Source organism: Brachypodium distachyon, chromosome 5 (genome assembly GCF_000005505.3).
Source record: "Brachypodium distachyon strain Bd21 chromosome 5, Brachypodium_distachyon_v3.0, whole genome shotgun sequence".
NCBI classification, from domain to species: Eukaryota; Viridiplantae; Streptophyta; class Magnoliopsida; order Poales; family Poaceae; genus Brachypodium; species Brachypodium distachyon.
Window position 1 is genome coordinate 5,336,164 of NC_016135.3, and position 21,462 is coordinate 5,357,625.

At 46.7% G+C, this 21,462-nt stretch overlaps 2 protein-coding genes and 1 long non-coding RNA gene across 3 annotated transcripts; 2 read left to right on the forward strand and 1 right to left on the reverse strand.

Annotated features, from left to right (window-relative positions):
- Positions 1-2,438: 2,438 nt before the first annotated feature.
- Positions 2,439-3,101, reverse strand: LOC104585523 (translation initiation factor IF-2-like). Its single transcript, XM_010242445.1, has one exon. The coding sequence runs from the start codon at positions 3,099-3,101 to the stop codon at positions 2,439-2,441; it is 663 nt and encodes a 220-aa protein (XP_010240747.1).
- A 4,701-nt stretch (positions 3,102-7,802) lies between these two features.
- Positions 7,803-10,401, forward strand: LOC104585291. Its single transcript, XR_732925.3, has 3 exons — positions 7,803-9,553; positions 9,644-10,133; positions 10,227-10,401. It is a non-coding gene; the product is annotated as an uncharacterized LOC104585291 (long non-coding RNA).
- A 9,516-nt stretch (positions 10,402-19,917) lies between these two features.
- LOC100831407 (expansin-A1) lies at positions 19,918-21,106 on the forward strand. Its single transcript, XM_003581477.4, has 2 exons — positions 19,918-20,231; positions 20,318-21,106. The coding sequence occupies exons 1-2, from the start codon at positions 20,081-20,083 to the stop codon at positions 20,950-20,952; spliced, it is 786 nt and encodes a 261-aa protein (XP_003581525.1). The 5' UTR covers positions 19,918-20,080; the 3' UTR covers positions 20,953-21,106.
- Positions 21,107-21,462: the final 356 nt, after the last annotated feature.

Consider the following 21,462-nt stretch of genomic DNA (forward strand, 5'->3'; position numbering starts at 1 on the left):
GCCAGGGGGCACAATGTGCACACTCTGATTCACAGACAATCTTTTCCCCTTTGGTTCAGAAGGATCAAACGGCTCAGTCAAGTGGATAGTTGATTCATGCTGGTCCCGGAGCCATCTGGAGATCTAGATCGAAATCTGATGCAATGCCCAAGTCAGACGCAAAGAGCCGCAGCTCAGGATCAAGCAGAGAATCTGTCTTCGAAAGCTCAGACATATCGGTAGGCTGCTTCATTCTCGGAGGGCTTCTGAAAGAAATACCGGGCTGAGCAGGCGTCGTGGAGCGGACGCAGCTGGACCAAGGCGAAGAACCACATGATCATCGCTGCTAGAGTTCATACTATCAGGATTGGCAGGCACAGGCAGGATGCGCAATCCCAGAGGGCATTGAGGCACACGGTGATCAACTGGCGACGGGGGAGGGTCGGGCATCGGAACATCAGGAGGATCCAACGACCAACCAAAATCCCCATCCCCATCTTCAACTGCATTCTGCCACCACAACTCCCAACCATCTTAAGGCTCAGGTGGTGGCAAGGGGGCATGCCGGTTCCTGGTACCTTCCGGAACATCCTCCTCAAAGGGCACCACCCCATCAAGATCACCATCAAGCAACATCGTTGGCATGGTCCAAGAACGCCCACGGCCCCCAAAGTTACAAATGCGCTCCAGAATAGTACTGCGTGGCACCTTAAGGTGCTCCTTAACCAGGCAACGAATCAGGATGTAAGCTTCCTTCATATGGCGGTCAACCCAATTAAGGGGAACACCAAATCTAGACACAGCCTGCCGGAACAGCCTCTCATCACAGTAGTCCAAAGGCCAGCCCAAGAACATGGCATAAAACATCCAGAGGCCCTCAATGCGCCTAGCATTAGGACCTTCATCGTGGCGCATAAAGTAGAGAACCCGACCCCCAGCAAGATGGAAGAACCCAGCACGAGACACCAGATAGTCGCACAAGAACATCCGCGAAATGAAGAACACCAGCGCAAAAGGGATGGATATTGGACCAGGGAACAGCAATATTGTGTGGAGGGTGAGAGATGACCTGAATGATCTCAGCAAGAGTGTCCTGTCGGATGCCAATCTGGGTGTCCGGGTCAGGAGGATCGACAACGGCGAGCGTGTACGCGTCATGGCGCTGGTTCGGTGTGTCGCCGACGTAGAGAACTTCCTTGGGCTTCTGGTCCTCTCCACCGTCGAGCCAGTGCAGGCCCTCCGGCACCCAGCCTGACGGATCAAACATGAAGTTGGCCATCGCAAAACTCAAGACTACCGACGCCGCCGGTGAGGAGAGGCGAGCGAAGGGGGGGAGAGAGGTGGGAAGCTGAATCGCCCAGCGGCGAGAGTGAAGCGTAGTACTACTAGACTCTGAAGGGTTGGGGCGAAGAGGAGAAGTGGGCAAGGAGGCAAGTAATTGGTTGTGGGGATCGAGGCAGCCGAAGCGACGTGGTGAACAGAGCAGGTAAGGGCGTAGACACGGTGCAGGTAGACCCGGTCGTAGACCCGGCAAGTAGAGGGGCCACTGCAAGTGGGGCCGGGCGAAGGACCGGCAGTGGACTGGCCACACGCGCCGCGGAGCGCCAAAAGGCCAAGTAGGCCTCGAGCCCAAGCCACAAGCCAAGTCAAGTCCATCGCCATAAATGCTCGGGAAGGACAGACAGGTAGCAGGGCTAAAACGTGGCCTAAGGGACGGCAAAAGCGTCATGATGTCGCCGCAAGCTGGACAGGGCGCAAAGCATCATGACGGGGAGGAACGGGCAGTCCAGACGGCGCGCACGCAACAGTAACCTCCGCGACCGAATGACTGGGCGACACGTCCGAAGCAGGAGACGGACCCACAGGCGCAACCGCGTGGACAGGCACCTCACCAAGACGCAACTTCACCGGCGCCGGAGACGAAAGCCTATGCTGCGAGATTTGAAACTGAAAGTCACCGATGATGAGCTGGTTGGGCGGGCCGGGGGGACGGCCGGGCATAGCCCAGACAGGCCTCATAAGCAATGCAATTGGCGAACTGCAGACGACAGGGACGAGGACGACGCGGCCGAGACTGCTTCTTGACGATGGAGTGCGTGCCGAGTTTGTCTCTGATGGCCATGGCCTGAAGGGCATTGGCAGAACAGCGCTTGGAATGTTGCACCAAAGACCAGTCCGCATCCGACTCCGCGAGCCCGAGGGCGTGCTCTCGGCACCAGTTAGGACCCCCGAGGCTCCAGAGGTGGAAGAAGCACAGGAAACTGCAGTTGGAGACCGCGCTGAGTTTGAGAATGTCCATGCCGACGTGCTTGCTGCAGACAGAGAAACGGAAGACCCGCTCCACCAACTGACTAACTTGGAGCAGAGCCCCTCTGGCCCCGAGGACAGCTTCAAGCGCTCTGTGGACATCCAAGCGGAAGTTTGCACGGCCAAACGAGACCACCAGCACAAAAGCGGCGTCACTGGACAAAGGATGAACAGGCTGACTGTGACGAAGGAAGATCGAACGCGCGAACTTCCTCCCACCATCCGAGACCAGAGCCGGGAAGCACGGAGGTGAAAGCCGAGGACGGCGCGCCGGGCGGCGGGCCAGGAAGAGAATGCGTCAGGAGGAACTCAGGGTGGGCACGGAGGAAGGCCGCCATCTCCGCGACCAAGGCAACACCAGCCGCCCGCCGGGAGGCATCTTGAAGGCAGATGGATTGGAAAGCTTCAGCTTCAGAGTAACCTGACGCACAGAGATCACCAAAGATATCAGCATAGGAACCCACGAGGGAGTCCAGACGAGCACGAAAAGACGGCGGCGTGAGGAAATCAAACGCAACTTTTAGATCAGCGGCAGCCCGCTCCCAGAAGTCAGCCGCAGGCACGTCCAGTGCGGCGGGAGGAGCAGGCGCGGCATTGGGAGCCGACGCGAAGGAAGGAGTCGTAGCAGACACGCCGGGCGCGGCATTGGAGGCCGGCACGACGACAGGAGCTGGAGCTGCAGCGGGCGCAGGCGCGCCGAGCACGGCAGCCAAGGGGCCAGGGGCAGCAGGCGCCGCGTCACGACCGCCGGCGACGGGGGGCGCCACTCGCGGAGGGGCAATCGCCCGTTCGCGAGAGCCGAACGTTGGAGACATCACGGTAGTAACGCAAAAGTCACCTCCTTGTGCTTTCAATCCTCGCGCGCTCTTTTCCCTCCTTTTAATTTTGCCGGTTATCTTAATTCCCACCATAACCCGGGCAGAAATTTGCTTTCCCGCACAACACGACACGCATCCTATTAAGTTGCTAACCGACATGATCTGAGGAAATTAGAGTAATATGTTCGGGTTCGTTCTTCCTCTGCTACCGCGACTTCACGTAAATACGTAATTGGTCGACCATTCCGATAGTAGCGGCGGAGCAGCCTTTCTCCGTGGCCGATGCCTTGTCTCGACATTGCAGGGTCGCCAGTCTGATCCTAGAGCTTCCCCAGCCCCTCGACTCGCAGCGATTCCACTCCGTCTCCCAACGCCGTTCGTGGCTGCGAGTTCTCTCCTCCTAGCGCCTTGAAAGGTGACCTCACCTCCGGTCCGCTCCTCTCAGATCCTGCCCCCGTGCCCTTGCCTCCTCCCTAGCTGCTAGGAATCGATCCAGTCATCTCTAGCTACGAGAATAAAAATCCCCCTCTCTAATTTGCCTGTACTGCAGCTCCGATTTGGTACCTTAGCTGAGCTGGGCTGGTTCCTATCGCTAGCCTTTGACTCCATGGAGGGCAGCGGCCGGAGCCCAACAACATGGTAGCCAAATCGGAGCTGCAGCAATGAAAACTAGAAATTAATTGAGGGGAAAGGATCATAGAACGAAGCCAAACTTATTCCTGGAAGGGAAGGAAGAGCATGTCACCGTGCCATCTACTCACTCGGTGGTTTTAGTTCAAATTTAAACTAAAACTACGACAAGAATTTAGGAGCAGACGGAGTACTTGTCTGAATCTGTGACGATCTAATTTGTCAAATTTTCCTTTTGTACCTTTGCAGTTTTGTTCTTATTTGTAGATTTTTTTTTTCACGCAGGAAAGGTATAAGTCAAAGTGGAGAGGTATGTGGTCGATTTCTGTCCAGTACAACCAGTTAAAAGGTTAGTTAAACTTTTTTGTTCATCCTCGGTCTTTCAGCTTCTCAACTCAATATGAAAATTAGCAGATTATTATGGATTGTTCAGCTACTTTCAGAGTTGCCTAAATAAATTTTTATTTATCTATAATCATTGTACTGGGAGTTGTATGTGCTTACTGAAAATTGGCATTCACATATTATGTGTCATGTTTACTTCGGCCAGTTTGGGTGACGCGCAGCTCTTAGGCTGGAACATTTTGTATTCAGCCGTTACTTTGAGACATGTACTTTGAATGATTAAAATAATTGATGGCTGTGTGCATCAATCGATGCAGAGGCCAGGGGTTGCTCTCCTTTTCGGGGAAAAAAATGTGTCATGTTTACTGAATTTGTTAATTTTTCATTGGATAGTTGTTCCAGCTCAGAATCTGTTTTAACTTCAATAGGATAGAAAGTACTCCACAAAAAAACCTTAAGCCCACTTTCGAGAAACTCGACTGCGTTCTTATGAGCTCTGACTGGGAACTCAAGTTCCCGTTGGTTTCGGTTCGAGCTTTAACACGGTTCATCTCTGACCACACCCCACTTATGCTTGATACTGGGATGGCCTCTCACACAGGCAATCAACCGCTTTTTTAGGTTTGAGCTTGCCTGGTTGAACCGCGATGGTTTCTATGACGTGGTTGCCAGAATTTGGCGTGAAGAGCATGGGGGTTGGCTGTTGAGCGTTGGCAGAATAAAATTCGAGCCCTTCGTCAGTTTCTCCAGGGTTGGGCAAAAAATCTGCGTGGCAAGTACAAAAAAGAGAAAGGAAAACTCTTAGCTGTTATCGACGCCCTTGATATAAAAGCTGAATCTTCTCGGCTCTCTCCTTTTCAATGGGGGGTTAAACGCCGGTGCGATGAGCGGGTGGCTGAGTTGGCTCGCGAGGAGGAGATTTACTGGCACCAGCGGGCGAAGGTTCAAGACGTTAAAGAAGGAGATAGCAATACAAAGTATTTTCACCTAGTTGCCAATGGTCGTCATCGTAAAAAGAATTTTTTTAAACTTGAGCAAGATGAGGGCACTATTGAGGGGGGTTGAGGCGCTTAAATCTTACATTATCTCCTTCTACAAAGATCTTTTCGGAACCCCTGACGAAAGCTAGGTTTCCCTGGACGAGTCAGGACTGAGGATATTTCCCAGGTTTCTCCAGAAGAGAATGCCATTTTAATGGCTGAATTCTCTGAAGAGGAGGTGCGCCAGGCCGTTTTTCAGATGGAGCACAACAAATCCCCAGGTCCTGATGGTTTTCCGGCAGAATTTTATCAGACTTTTTGGGAGGTTATTAAAAGGGACCTTCTGGCGCTTTTTGCTGATTTACACAAAGTTGCCTTACTTTTGCGTAGGCTCAATTTTGGTATTATCACATTACTACCTAAAGGTTCGGAGGCCACCAAGATTCAACAATACCGCCCCATTTGTTTATTAAACGTTAGCTTCAAAAAATTTACTAAGGTTGGAACAAATCGCGTAACATCAGTGGCGCTTAAGGTTATCCAGCCCACACAAACCGCATTTCTACCTGGTCGTTTTATAATGGAAGGTGTCGTGATTTTACACGAAACTATTCATGAGATGCATTCGAAAAAACTCGATGGGGTTATCTTTAAAATTTACTTCGAAAAGGCATATGACAAGGTGCGTTGGCCCTTCTTACAACAGGATTTAAGGCTGAAAAGTTTCTCTCCTAAGTGGTGTGCGTGGGTTGATAATTTAATTAAAAACGAGAGTGTGGCTGTGAAGGTGAATGATGATGTTGGGCCTTTCTTCCAAACCGGCAAAGGACTACGGCAAGGGGACCCTTTATCCCCGATTCTTTTTAACATTATTGCCGATATGCTGGCTACCCTCATCAAGAGAGCTAAGGGTGAGGGCTTGATTTCTGGAGTTATCCCACGTTTAGTGGATGATGGTTTGTCGATACTCCAATATGCTGATGACACGATTCTGTTTATGGATCATGATGTGTCCAAGGCTACTAATTTAAAGCTCATCCTTAGTGTTTTTGAACAACTCTCGGGACTTAAAGATCAATTTTCATAAAAGTGAGTTATATTGTTTTGGGGCTGCGAAGGATTTTGAAGCTGATTATACTAATTTGTTTGGCTGCGAGGTGGGCTCGTTTCCATTTAAATACCTGGGGATTCCCATCCATTTTCGCAAGCTACAAAACCGTGATTGGAAAAATGTTGAAGATCACTTTGAGAAGCGGCTGAGCAGTTGGAGATCCAAAAATCTCTCCTATGGGGGACGCTTGGTGTTAATTAATTCTGTGCTGAGCAGTCTTCCAATATTTATGATGTCCTTTTTGGAAATCCCAAAGGGTGTGCGAAAGCGGCTGGATTTTTACAGGTCTAGCTTTTTTTGGCAATCCGATCATCATAAAAAAAATATAGGTTGGCAAAATAGGATATTTTGAGTATGCACAAAGATCAATGGGGGCTAGGCATCTCCAATCTAGAAGTAAAAAACAAATGTCTTCTTAGTAAATGGCTTTTCAAGCTTCTTTCCGGGGATGGTGTTTGGCAATCGCTTTTGGGTAACAAATACCTCAGTCAAAAACCCCTCTCTCTTGTTAAAGTCTGCGAAGGATTTATGCGGGTCAAGGATATTTTCCTCGAGTATGGGGAGTTTCAAGTGGAGAATGGAGAATCAATTCGCCTCTGTAAGGACAGGTGGTGTGGGGATTTGCCGCTTTGTGATAAGTATCCGTGGCTTTTTCACATTGTTCGGAATAAGCATGTCATGGTGGCTTCGGTTCTCGGAACCTCTGATCCACATGTTGAGTTCCGCCAAACATTGCTCGGTCACCACCTTGAGGCATGGAACCAAATTATTGAATCGGTTGTTGCGGTTCATTTATCGACCTAGCAAGACTTCTTTCGATGGAGCCTCCTGCCCTCCGGGATCTTTTCCGTTAAATCGATGTACTCAAAGCTTATGGACACACGGGTCCACTTTAGGTCAAAATTGCTTTGGCGCTTAAAGCTACCACTCAAAATTAAAGTGTTTCTTTGGTTTCTTTGTCGAGGAGTTATGCTAACAAAGGACAACTTGACTAAGCGTAGATGGCAAGGGGATACCCGTTGCGTTTTCTGCTACGAACATGAGTCTATCCAGCACCTCTTTTTTGATTGTGCGATGGCGAAGGTTGCTTGGAGAGCAGTCCAGGTGGCTTTTAACATTTTACCTCTGAACAATATAGCTCATATTTTTGGTCCTTGGTTGGGGGGGGTTGGACAAGAATTTACGTTCCCTCATTTTAGTAGGGGGCCGCGGCAGTTTTTTGGTCCATTTGATTATGCTGTAATGACATTGTTTTCGATAGGAAGAAAGTGCATTCTTGTATGCAGGTGTTGCTCTTATGTACAAATTGGCTGCGATTATGGGCATTGTTACGGAAGGTGCAGCACAAGGAACCGATGGAGTTTGATGCCAAGCGACTAGAGTGGATCACCAGGGAGTTTATGTGCCGGTTTGGGTGGCGTGCTAGCTCGTGCTAGCTCTAGGTTACTTAGTATGTAGACCGGTTTCATGTATGGCCTGTCACACTTTCTGATGGTGTCATGTGTTTACAAATCTATTATATATTAAAAGTACATGAGTAACAAAAAAAAAATAGAGATGCTACAAAATCTAACAAAAAAAGCAAAATATCTGGCCGTTAAAACGTGGACCCGTTAAATCACAACCATTGGATCGCCCTACCCGCTAATCCACGATTGAGGCCCGGCGGCCCAATTAAGGGCCTGCTCCACGTCTCCTTCCTCTCAAGAGTCCAGTCTCAGATTCGACCACGCCGCCGCCTCGATTGCTCCATCTACCGACATCTCCGTTCTCCTGATAATTCTGGCGGCCGCCGGCGACCTTGCCGCATCACCTCGATCTGCAGGTACAAGCCTCTCCCCAAGTCACTGGCCGACCTTGCCGCATCACGTCGATCTGCAGGTACAAGCCTCTCCCCAAGTCACTGTTATTCCTAACTGCCCCGTACTCCGAGATCAGCCAGATGCCTCGAGATAGGAGTTGGATGGACAAGGATGGGGACTCCATAGAGTGGCAAACACCAAACGGGCATTGATGAATTTTTGGATTTTGCTGTTGATGGCGCTCCTATGGGATCTACTGTCCCTTGCCCTGTAGAAAATGCCTTAATATTATTCACAAGGAAAGGGATGATGTCCACATTGACCTGCTCCGGAATGGGAGGATCCAAGTTATACTTGGTGGAAATTTCATGGGGAAGAATCTGATGAGGACAGTACGGGAGAAGTATCTGGTAATGAAGAGGTGAGAGGTGATGACTTTGGAGTCTGTGATATGCTCACTGCTCTTATACGTAGCACTGAGCCACAAAACAGCACTACTGTTGGCGAAACTGCTGATGCTAGTCAGGAAGGGGCATTAGGTGACAGTCACAATATCTCAGAGGGTAACACAGAAGCTAGAGGAAAGCAAGAGCCAAGTCAGTTAACACAGGGATTCTTTGCTTTATTGAAGATGCAGAAAAGGAGTTGTACCCTGGTTGCAAGGAGCTCACAAAGCTTTCTTCATTGTGAGACTCTACCAGATTAAGTGCCTATATGGGCTGAGCAATAAGGGGTGTGAGGCCGTACTTCAGCTGTTCTCGCATGGCCTTCCAAAAGGCCATTGTATTCCGAATTCTCTCGAGAAGGTTCAGAAGGTTATTCGGGATCTTGGGTTTGAGTACCAAAGGATAGATGCATGCATTGCATGCATTAATCATTGTGTGCTATATCAAGGTGAGAATGCTGACTTGTTGGACCTTTGTCCGACCTGTCAGGTATCTAGATGGAAATCTGCGAATCATGATGACCCAGATATGGCGAGGATGAATAGTAGAGAAAAAAGTGCCACGTGGAGTTCTAAGATATTTCCCACTCACTCCACGGCTGCAACGGCTTTATGACAGAAGCTACATCCTCTGATATGAGATGGCACAAAGAGGGCTGTGAGAAGGATAATATAATGCCAAAATCTGCAGATTCTCTTGCATGGAAACATTTTGATTCGGAGCATAAAAATTTCTCATCAGATGCACACAACGTTAGACTTGGGCTTGCATCTGATGGATTCAACCCTTATGGTACAGTGAATGTCTCGTACTCCTTTAAAAAAAATGTCTCGTACTCCTGTTGGCCTGTGATCTTAATTCCCTATAACTTGTCCCGCTGGATATGCTTGAAACAATCATATGCTCTTTTTTATGAAGGGGTACAGTGATCTGGACCGTCCTTGTGATTTCGTTGGAGGAGAGGGGGGTGTATTGAATCAGAAGTCTACATTTTTTAGGTTCTCTATGTAAAATATATCTATAATACTTGCAGAGAGACCCAGAGACCAGAAGGGAACCAACTATTCTGCAGCTTTGGAAGATCACCCATACGAAGGGTGAATTATGTTCTAACAATGAATCTCAAGATGTATATGTGAGTAACATTGTCAAATACATCAATTTTGTCCTGATGATACATGATTTTTCATGCAACAACCAATTATGTTATCTATCTCGTATGTAGGATAATGAATGCTCACAAGTTATGGAAAGAGAGGGAGAGATTGAAGGTCCTGTCTCAACTGAAGAGCAAGAGAACATTTTTCAGGCTAGCTATAGATCAACAATGGAATGTAGATCGTCCCAGCCTCATGGTCGTGGGCATGGGTACATGCCTGAACTTGCTAGTGGTTCTGAAAGGATGCGAGCTGAGCTTGATGAACAAGCTCGCGCACACGCTCAAATCCAGAGAAAAATGATGAACTCGACAATGAGGTTCATGACTTGAAAAAATCAAATCACAGCATTGCGTGCGGCAAGACAGAGCGAAAGAGAAGAAGAGAATGCTGCAAGAGAAAAAGAGCACGAGGAAGAACACATAGCAAGACAAAAAGACATCCAATGGGCTAAGGAGTCAATGAAGGCTGAAGTTGGGCAGTCGATGAGGGAAGAACCGGTGCATTCAATGAGGGCAGAGGTAATGCAATGGGAGTAAGCAAAAATCTGGACCACAGGTACTTTTTTTTTAAATACATTCAAATTACTCCTGCTCTACCGCAAAATGTTATAAAGTCTTGTCAATTCATTATGTTATCTATAATATGCAGGTACCTCAATCAAAGGCTGCTCCAAGCAATGGAACCAGAAACAGTTCACATTGTATGTTTAGAAACTCCAGGATGTCTGGATCAGCTCCAGGGAACGAATGATTTAAAAAGATATTTTTTCGAGAAAACGCAAAAGCTTTGCGTCTCGATGCATTGATAGAAAGAAATTTATGTACAAGACCATAGAGGACCACACCCGAATTACAACGCGACATGTCTAACTAGGGTCTGCCGGCGGTAACACTCCGAGGCCTGCAGCACCCGCACTCGCCCAACTCTTAGCATCAGTCTTGATCAGGTCAAGGAGGGAGGCGAAGTTGGCATCGCATTGTCAAAGACAACGGCGTCACGATGCTTCCAGATTGATCATGCCGTAAGCATGAGCGGAGAGGCAGTGCCCTTTCGTGCGGTGGGAGGTCAAGAGTAGATAGACTCTTACCACCAAGCTGCAAAAGAATCACCGGCGGTCGGTGGGAAGCAGGTGGATCGGATCCACGAGAGTACCTCATTTCATAGAACGCCGGAGAACGAGCAGTCCACAAGAAGGTGGTTCATGGTCTCCAAGGTTTGGTCACACAGCAAGCAACATGGCGCGTGGGTCAAACCGTGATGCGTCCGCCTCACAGCAGTCCAGCGGTCGGCTAAGTGGCTAACCAGATAAAGAATTTCGTCCCTTTGAAAAGTGGCATCTTTCGGTTTATTGTACTGCATTTTTTTTTAAATCTGCAGATTTTCAACGACTCGAAAGATAAAAATTGTAGTGGTGTTTTTAAAAGGGGAAGCATCGGGTGAAAACGGACAATGGTTGAATATCTGCAAACTGGCGTCCGATCGTTGATGGAGGGTGAAAAATCGCACGTGGGGTTCTCACCAGCCACTTAAGTCTATTTTGCAAATAACCCCCTCTTGTCTTAATAACTGGGAAAAAAATTGGATGATGTCGTTCTCTTGTTCCTTCATATATCCTGCGCGGAGGTATGGCCGCCGCCGTCGCTGGCACAGGGATGCTGACACTGGAGGAGATGAGTCCATGCGGCCTGTCACTGCTGATGGCTCAACTGCAGTGACACCGGAAGCATCAGGGAATCATTTCTTTCAGCTCCGCCCCTGAAGCAGGGGAACACAGTGAGAATGAGGCAGCTGAGAGTATGCCAACGACTGAGCCAACATAGGTGTGCAGTGGACGACTAGTTGGCCTTTTGGGACCCACTGTCAGTGTGTGTGCGGTTGTGCTTATAAGCCCAGTCTTGTACTTTGTTTGGCATCGAATCTGAAATGGAAACAAAATTGCTGAAGCTCTCATCTTTGCTTCTTCCGGACCGAGCTTCCTACCGGACCACCTCTCCTCGCGGGCTCGGGAGTTCTGGGACCCAACGCCACAACCGTGAAACCAACTCCGACGGCTCCGGTCGGCGCAGTAGGGGCTTCGGCCGCTGCGACCACAACCCAAATCCCCGGAAACGACACTTCTCACGCTGCAAAGGTAACATATCATGAGCTGCGCACTGATTTGGAGTACAGTAGCGAAGTAGAGCAGCATGGGAGACGCAACATGCCCAAGAGGGATTTTCGCAAATTTTCTGGTGTTGATGCTCCCATTTGGATTGACCAGTGTAACACTTATTTCTTGCTGTACAACATACTTGAGGGGTTCAAAGTGTCAGCTGCCACGATGAATTTTATTGAGCCTGCTTCACATTGGTATCATTCCTTTAAACTAGAGCAACAGCCTGCACAAGTGCGCGGGCAACCTCTGTTTTCTAAGAAATATGATAATAGTATTTTTTCTAATGTTTTATATACTATTTTGAGAACATATTTGCAAAGGCCATTAAAATATGATATACTTCACAGGTGTTCTTTAATACAGTAACAAAAAAAATGTGCAGAATATTAATTTGCTAACATAGTGTATCAAATTTGATGTCAGCAATCAAAAATTAACAGCAACATATGAAATTGTGATAAAAAGAGAATATAGCTAAAGGAGTGGTGGTCGTATATTTGTTAACGGTCAGATTTCAAAAATAAGTGCTATTATCATTGTACAACAAAGTTGAGTTCGGTTTCTTTTGCAAGTAAACCACTTACAAATGACCTTGAATAACATGAAACATTCCTAATCCATTTCTACAACCTTGTTTGGTACAGGCTATATTCGGAAGGGATGAAATTTGAGAACATAAACAGCTGTAAACTATGAACAACATAAACTAATTTCCAATAACTGATTTTAGCATTGACCAATAACAATAGTACGAGCCAAAATTTCTTTGAGCACAACAGATATATCATATTCATCTTCTCCGTAACAAAATGAACCGGCTCCCAGATCTGGGAGAAATCACAACTATTATTGGACTTCTATCCTTACCCAAATAAGTTAGTTTTCGTGTAATCCCCCTGACTTTTGTTTCCAATCATATATTCACTTTGGCTTCCGACAACACGACTGACTATACCAAGCATCCAGATTTAAAAAAAGGACTCTTGAATATCATAATTCAAACGCCAAGTGCCACAACATCTTTCCTTTTCCTAAAAAAACACAACATCTTTCCTCCCCAAGGAATTGGGAAGAGCAACCAAATTTGGGTACTTGCTGCAGAATCTGAATTTGTCTATTAAACGGACTATCCCATGATTAGTCCAAGTAGTAAATGAATTAAGACAATATGGCACGAAACTCAAATGATTACTGATCAAGCAAATCTTCGAAACATAAAAAAGTTTCAATATCACAAATTCCTATTTTGATTTATAAAGGTATCCGTGTTCACACTCTACATCAAATTTTTTAATATGTGTGGATTGCGAGGACGCAATTTTTTTTTTTAACTATATATTCATCCATCATGCACAATTGAGAATATAAAGTAAGACTAATTCTTCAAGGATCATCATGTTAGGTTCAATTTTAGGTTGTATGTTACTATTGTAGATGACAGAATCTAGTGGATGGTTTATAGAAACAAAAAGATGGTTATATGTAAGGGAAGTATTTCTTTACCTGATGATGGCCATGCTTTGGTAGATGAGAGAATCTATGATCCAAAAATAGTGAATATACCTACAAAGTATAGATAAATGACTGGTTCAAAATCTACGTTTAAAAAAATCTCATACAAATATACGTGTAAGCACAATAAGCTTTTGAAAAGAAGGATTGTCCTTATCTCATACAAAGCATGACAATGACAATAGCTACAAGTCTATCAGACTTCCAAGGCTGTCTTACAATATTTTCTTGAGTAAAACCGAACCAAATAATCAAACGTACCAAATGATTTCAGTTTCTGAGGTTGACCAATATGCCTACACAATGGTGATTGTTATAAGTACTATAGGGATTCTAAATAAAGTACTCTGATATGGACTAATACAGAGGAGAAACTGAATTATCACTTCAGTTCTTCGAGGGATTATATATGGTGTATGAATTAATCAACATTTTAGAGTGCCAGTATAGACCAGCTATACAACATATACTATTCATATAATGAGTCAGAGACTATCAAGAGACTAATTGTACAGAAGTTTGGTACAAACACTTGACGACTGACAACACAAAATCAGTGGATCCCTTCTTAATCATAATTGAATTTTTTATTGGGGAAATATACATAGGTAGGACCCTTTGATAGCCAATTGCATGCAGTTCCATATTAAGTCCTCCATCACAGAGAACTACAGATGAAAACAAACTTTTTCACCAGATTTGAGTGAAACCTCTGCCACCTAATATTCATAAATTTAAGACAGCATGAAGAACCTGTAAAGAGAGTTAATCACATATAGTCTCTTAATGATAAAGTAAACATTAAAGTCAGGATGATTACCTGATTTGAGCCGATCTTTATACCCTCTATATCATAGAGATTGAGCTTTGTATGAACACCCTTTACAAACCGAAGAGATGAAATTAAATTGAGGTTGACAGGATGGAATTTCTTCGTACTGAACACCACCCTTAAAGAATATTATTGTTCTTAAAATACCTCCACATATATGTATTCCTGTTTCCTATCTAAACTATTTTTTAATCAGGTACATGGAAAACTGTGAACAAAACAAATATTCAATTTTTAGATTCCTTTTCCTGAATTGAAACATTGATGCCTATTTTGCAACTTTTACCAATCAGGGTTTCCTGAATTTAATAATCTATGGTAGAAACTTTTTCCGGATGACTGTTTTTTTACCCCATGACTTATCTGTTCCAGGGAAAGCCATATCAGTACTGGTTCAGCGGCATCGACAAATCAAGAAGGCCCAGTCCAAAGTATGTAGAAATAAACTTATTAGAAGAAATCAATCCTCAATATCGCACTACCAAGTCCTGCCGCAATCCCATAACCTGCATCTGCTGGATCTGGAACACCGAGGGGAAGCAGCCATGCAACTATGCAAGAGATGTGAATGGAGAATGTGCTAGCTGCTGCACTACTGAGTAGGATCGAGGTGCTTAGTCACCATTGTTGAATTTAACCCCGTCGCCTGTGTGTTTTCAGTTAGCTGCTTAGCTGTAGTTTTCTTCAGTTAGGAATAAGCAGGTCTGTGCCGTGAGCATATTCAGGCATGGATCGAGTTAGCGTTCTGTTAGTTGTTAGCAGCCGCAACTGTAATTAATCGCGGGATGGCACGATGTAGCGCAGGGTTGGCCGCGTCGTTGAGGCAACGGTCGAGCTGGTCATGGGATGGCATGATCACTGTGACTCGGGCGTGGCCGGTAAAATAGGATCCTCAGTTCAGGAAGTTGCCTGCTGACTGAATAAAAGGAAAACCGAAAAGATGCAAAGTTGTATGCAGCGCAAACTTCTTGTGTCTTGCTCGTTCTCTGTTGTCTTCCTCCTCGCGCGTGTGTGTCCACCTTCTAGTGTTCCAACAACCATCAATTTCACCGTTCAGTGCTGGTCATCTTCCTCGTCGAGCCGAACCACGCGGCGCTGGAGAAGGTGCTGCTGTAGTGCAGCCGATTCTCCCGTGTGCGCGCGTGGACGACAGATAATGCAACTGCGGCTTATTCTCCTGATCATGCAACTCCGGCCAGCCCAATCGAGCCGGTGGCGACAGCACCGGCAACAACGCCGCCGATGTTCATCATAACGTCGGTGACCGCGCGAGACTGACCAGATCGTGCGCACGCGGCGGCGGCCCCTTCTATATATGGCACAACGGCCGGGGAGAAGTCGAGGAGGACCATAACAGATTTTTATTTTTTTTGGAAGCAGGGATCGCAATTTTGGTATGGACGAACGGACCAGGTTGACGTGTAAGCTGTTCGGGGCAACATGAGTTCCTATAAGTTAATTAGATCACAGCCGTTGATCCACCAAATATGCGGCCAGAAATTTTGTTTTTTGTGGGATTTTCTTGAATCTCTATCTTTTTTGTGGTTGCTCCATCATGCATTTTAATATATAATAGATTAGAGCACCCTTATCTCACTTGGGATCAGCTGCAAGCTGCGGTAGGGGCAGAATTTGAGGTGAATACACACGGAGATAAATCAAGAGAATTGTGTCAGTTGAAACAAACTGGGTCTGTCGCTGATTATAAACGCCACTTTGAGCAATTGGTATATCACATTAAGCTATATGATGCTAAAGTTGGAGGCATGATGTTGGTCACACAATTTATTGCCGGGCTCAAAGATGAACTCAAAGGTGCAGTAGAGTGTTACATGCCTGAATCAGTCTTTATGGCAGCCACAATTGCTCTTGTGCGGGAGGGCGTCTTGTCTCGTGCTAAGCAACAGATTGAGGCACAGCTGATTAATCGACCGGCACATACCTTTCAGCATAGGGGGGAAAATAGAACCAAAGGCCATGGTCCTGATGTATGGAAGGCTCAACAATTAAAGAATATAGGCGAACCCATGGGTTGTGCCATCAATGTGGGGAGAAATATATTCCGGGCCATCAATCTGAAGCTATGGATTTAGCTTCAGATTCTGCCTTTTTGTTCGATGCGATGTTGAATGCAGTGATGGATGCTGAATTGAGCAACAGTGATGATGAGGCTGCTCTATTGTCAATTCATGCTATGGCTGGTACTCAGGGATAAGAATGCTTGCAGCTTCGTGCCTTGATAGGATATCAACTGATGCTTTTATTGGTTGATTCCGGAAGTTCTCATAGCTTCATAAATGCAAATATGATTGATCGGCTCTCTCTTCCAGTGGTTCAGTGCAGAAAAATGCAGGTTAAGGTCGACAATGGGGATATTCTATCTTGTTCCAATGAGGTTCAACCTCTGACTTGGTGGGTGAATAGCCATACCTTTGAGCATAACATGAAGGTGCTCAAGATTGGAGGTTATGATGGCGTTCTAGGCATGGACTGGCTTAAATCACACAACCCTATGACTTGTGACTGGGTGGGCAAAGCTTTCGTGTTTGACCACAAGGGAGAAACCATCTATTTACAGGGCATTCCTCCCTCGATGAAGCCTCAACAGTTCCAAACGATCACACCGGAGCAACTTATGCGTTAGCACAAAGGGAATGAAATTTGGGCTATGGCAGTACTTGATCCTCAGACCGTGTCACTTAATCCCACACCACCGAGAGTCGTGCAAGAATTATTGGATCAGTACTAACATATTTTTCAGGAACCCACTTCACTACGGCCCCATCGTGCATTTGATCATTCCATTTCCTTACTACGCAATGCTCCACCAGTCAATTCCCGACCATATAGATACTCACCTCTGCAAAAAGACGAAATTGAGAAACAAGTATCCGAAATGTTGAAGTCAAGTACTGTGATCCCAAGCATTAGTCCTGTTCTACTGGTGAAAAAGAAGGATACTACCTGGCGCTTTTGTGTGGATTATAGAAGATTGAAAGAACACACGGTCAAAAAAAAAATTCCTTTGCCTATTGTGGACGAGCTCTTGGATGAATTGGCGGGCACTAAGTACTTTTCGAAGCTTGATCTGCGCAGTGGCTATCACGAAATCAGGATGATAGAAAAGGATGAAGAGAATACAGCCTTTAAAACACACCATGGACACTTTCAATTCCGAGTCATGCCATTTGGTTTGACTAATGCCCCGACAACTTTTCAGTGTCTCATGAACTCCATATATGTGCAAGTTCATTTTAATATTCATGGACGATATCCTTGTATATAGTAAGTCATTGGAGGAGCATGCTAAGCACTTGAAATTGGTCTTTGAAACGCTAGCCACACATAGCTCTTTGCTAACTGCAGCAAGTGTACGTTTGCGACCAAGCAACTTGAATATTTGGGTCATTTGATCTCAGACCATGGAGTTGCAACAGACCCTAGTAAGACTGAAGCGATGGTCAATTGGCCCGTTCCCACTAATTTAACTGAACTTAGAGGGTATTGGGTCTTACCGGTTATTATTGCAAATTTGTGAAAGTCTATGCTATTCTTGCAAAACCTCTGACCAAACCTATTGTAGAAACACAAGAATTTTCAGTGGACGCCGTTAGCTCAAGAAGCTTTTGATCAACTCACAGTTGCTATGACCAATACGCCAGTACTCATGCTTCCATACTTTAACAAACCATTTTGCATTGAGACAGATGCGTGCTGCAGGATGAGCACCCCGTGGCATATTATAGCAAAGCACTAAGTCCTCTCAACCAACTATCTATGAGCAAGAATTTTTGGACATTATAATGGCCATCAATAAATGGCGCAGCTATCTCCTCCGGTGCCCGTTTGTCATCCGTACTGACCACAAGAGCCTTTGTTATTTGGGTGATCAGTCCCTTGCATCTGAGCTGCAGAAGAAAGCCATGACAAAGCTTATAGGGCTGCAGTACAGTTTTCAGTACAAGAAAGGTGTTGACAATAAGCCAGCTCATGCCTTGTCGAGGGTCGGCCATAAAATGCAGGTGAATGCAATTTCTGTTGTGCAACCAACTTGGTTGCAGGAGGTGGTCAATACATACATCGTGGATCCATTCTCACAGCACCTTCTTCAAGAACTTGCTATCAACTCTCCAAATGCTCAGGGTTTTTCTCTTCAGGATGGCCTCATTCGGCATCATGGGAAAGTATTGGGTTGGGGCTAATTCTGGATTGCAGACAAAGATCATTTCTGCCTTGCATGCTTCGGCCTCGGGTGACCACTCTAGCTCACAGGCAACATACTTTCAGGTCAAGCAATTGTTCCATTGGAAAGGCATCAAACTGGATATTGAAAATTTTGTCAAACAATGTGCAGTCTGCCAGCAGGCCAAACACGAACTGTGCAAAACACCGGGGCTGCTGCAACCTCTTCCCATTCCACAGGGTCCTTGGTAGGATATTTCTATGGATTTCATAGATGGTTTTCCAAAGTCTGACGGTTATACCGTGATTTGGGTGGTGGTTGACCATTACACAAAGTATGGACATTTCATGCCCTTAAAGCATCCTTTCACGGCCTCCAAGGTTGCCAAGCTGTTCATGGACCATGTGGTCAAGCTACATGGGATTCCTTGCTCCATTTTTTTCCGACCATGACAAAGTGTTCACTAGCAACTTTTGGCAAGATGTTTTCAAGAAATGAGACACCAAACTTCAGCTTAGCACTGCTTATCACCCCCAAACAGATGGGCAGACCGAGAGGGTCAACCAATGTTTGGAAATTTTCCTAAGGATGTTCAATCAGTTCCACCCCAACCAAATGGGCAGAATGGCTTGCGTTAGCTGAGTTTTGGTATAATTCCTCCTACCATAATTCGCCGGGCACAACTCCATTTAAAGCGGTTTACGGGCATGATCCTCGCTACGCTATGATTCCCGTGGATACCTCAGTTTCATCTGATGCTTCCACCTTCCTGCAAGACCGTGCTAATTATGCTTCTTGGTTACGTCAGCAATTGAGTAAAGCTCAACACAAGATGAAGATATATATGCTGATGTTAAGCGCTCTTTTCGTACCTTTGAAGTTGGTGATCAGGTGTACTTGAAGCTACAACCGTATGCTCAACATTCGTGGTCAATCGTCCTTTTCCCAAATTGGATATGAAGTACTTCGGGCCCTTCAAAATCCTGGAGAAAATAGGCTCATTAGCATATAAATTGGAACTACCTGAGGAAAGCCATGTTCATCCTGTTTTCCATGTGTCGCAATTAAAAGCACAGGTGCCTGATCATACACCCATCTACCATAATTTTCCTGTCCCTTTGGAATTGGACAAACTGAACGTGTTGCTGTATAGGAATCCCCGTGCGATTTTCACCCTCCATTCATGATCAGACGCTCCAGGATACAAGTTTGCAGATTTTCACCCATCATTCGTTTTCACCGGATACTTTCTTCCCCTTTTAAAAATTCGTGGCATACATTAAATTAACCTTAAACAGGCACTCTATATATGGAGTATTCATGGTGTACCACTGTACATCCAACGTAGCGGTTTTCTCAGGAACAAGATTACATAAATTCAAAGAAGCACTTTTCCCAAGTACAAGCGCCGAATTTCACTATGCAGCACAGAGAAACACCCGCGCGATCTACACCCGGTGTGGCGCCGACAGATGGAAACTGCTGCATGCATCTCAAGCTAGCCTCGACACCGACAGAGGTCAGAGACACGTCCACCAGTTCATTGACGCGAACATGGGTCCGTAAGCTCTCGCGGCCCATGATCCCCGATCGATCTGGACCAATAATGTACATATATCTTACGGAGCTCCATCGGTCGGTGGTGTCCCAGTCAGCTCAGCAGCTCTCCAAAGCGCACCTGCATGCTTGCACACCCACATGGATGCACGGTGCCCAATCAGAGAATGCCAGCTTCCATCTTGGCCGAATGCCTATTTAAACTGCTGCCTTTGGCCACTCAGCATAATATATCCACCTCGATCTGTTAAATTCTCTCTAGCATGGACATATCAACTGGATCATTTGCTCGGTTCCTTGCGTTGCTTGCAACAACATGCCTCTTTTGGAACAAGGCTTCCGGTTTCAGATCGTCCGGCGTCAGCAGAGCCTTCGCCACCTTCTATGGCGGCAGTGACGCCTCAGGAACCATGGGTAAATTAAAGAATCATATACAGCTAGTTTGTTCTTCTTTCGACACCTTTTCAATTGATTCGATCGATTATATGTGTGTACGTAAGGTGGGGCATGCGGGTATGGTAACCTGTACTCGACGGGGTACGGGACGAGCACGGCGGCGCTGAGCACAGTGCTGTTCAACGACGGCGCGGCGTGCGGGCAGTGCTACCGGATCTCCTGCGACCACGCGGCGGACCCCAGGTTCTGCCGCCGGGGCACGTCGGTGACCGTTACGGCCACAAACCTGTGCCCGCCAAACTACGCGCTCCCCAACGACGACGGCGGGTGGTGCAACCCGCCGCGGCAGCACTTCGACATGGCGGAGCCGGCGTGGCTCGACATCGGCATCTACAGCGGCGGCATCGTGCCGGTGCTGTACCAGAGGGTGGCCTGCGCCAAGAAGGGCGGCGTGAGGTTCGCCGTCAGCGGGCACGACTACTTCGAGCTCGTGCTGGTGAGCAACGTCGGCGGCTGCGGGTCCATCCAGGCCGTGTCCATCAAGGGGTCCAGGACCGGCCGGTGGATGCCCATGTCCAGGAATTGGGGGGTCAACTGGCAGTCCAATGCGTTGCTCAGCGGACAGAGCCTGTCGTTTCAGGTCACCAGTACTGATGGACAGACGATCACTTTCCCTAACGTCGCTCCGGCTGGATGGGGGTTCGGCCAGACGTTTCAGACCTCCAGGCAGTTCTCTTAAGTCTTAACTCCCTAGAGGTCGGATTGTGACTCGTGAGGACCAAGTTATAGGCTTGTGAACGTACTCATCTGATCAGTGTGCGTTGTGTAAAGTTCTTTTACCGCTGGTATATATCCCTCAAGAACAGGGAACCAAGTATTTCCTTCGAGTTAAATCATGTGTCACCAGATCGGCCCCGTCTTTTCGAAGGAAAGTTCACGGGGTCGAGCACTCGAGCGCTGGTTGAGTTTGGGGCTGGCGGCTGGGGTCAAATGCCAGCCGTAATTTTCTTTCCTGGGCTGGGCGGGCTTGCCTGGGCCACCGCACGTCCCTGGGCCATGATTTGAAGCCGATGCAGGCTAATTTTTTTTAAATAATACGAATTTTTTAATCATTTCCGAAAATAATACGCGTTTACAAAAATCTCAAAAATAATACGGCCTCGGGCTGGGCTAGGCCGATTGGGCCCAGTCGGCCTGGCCCAAGCCGAGTAGGCCCAGTCGGCCTGGCCGAGGCCGGCTGCTGAGCGCG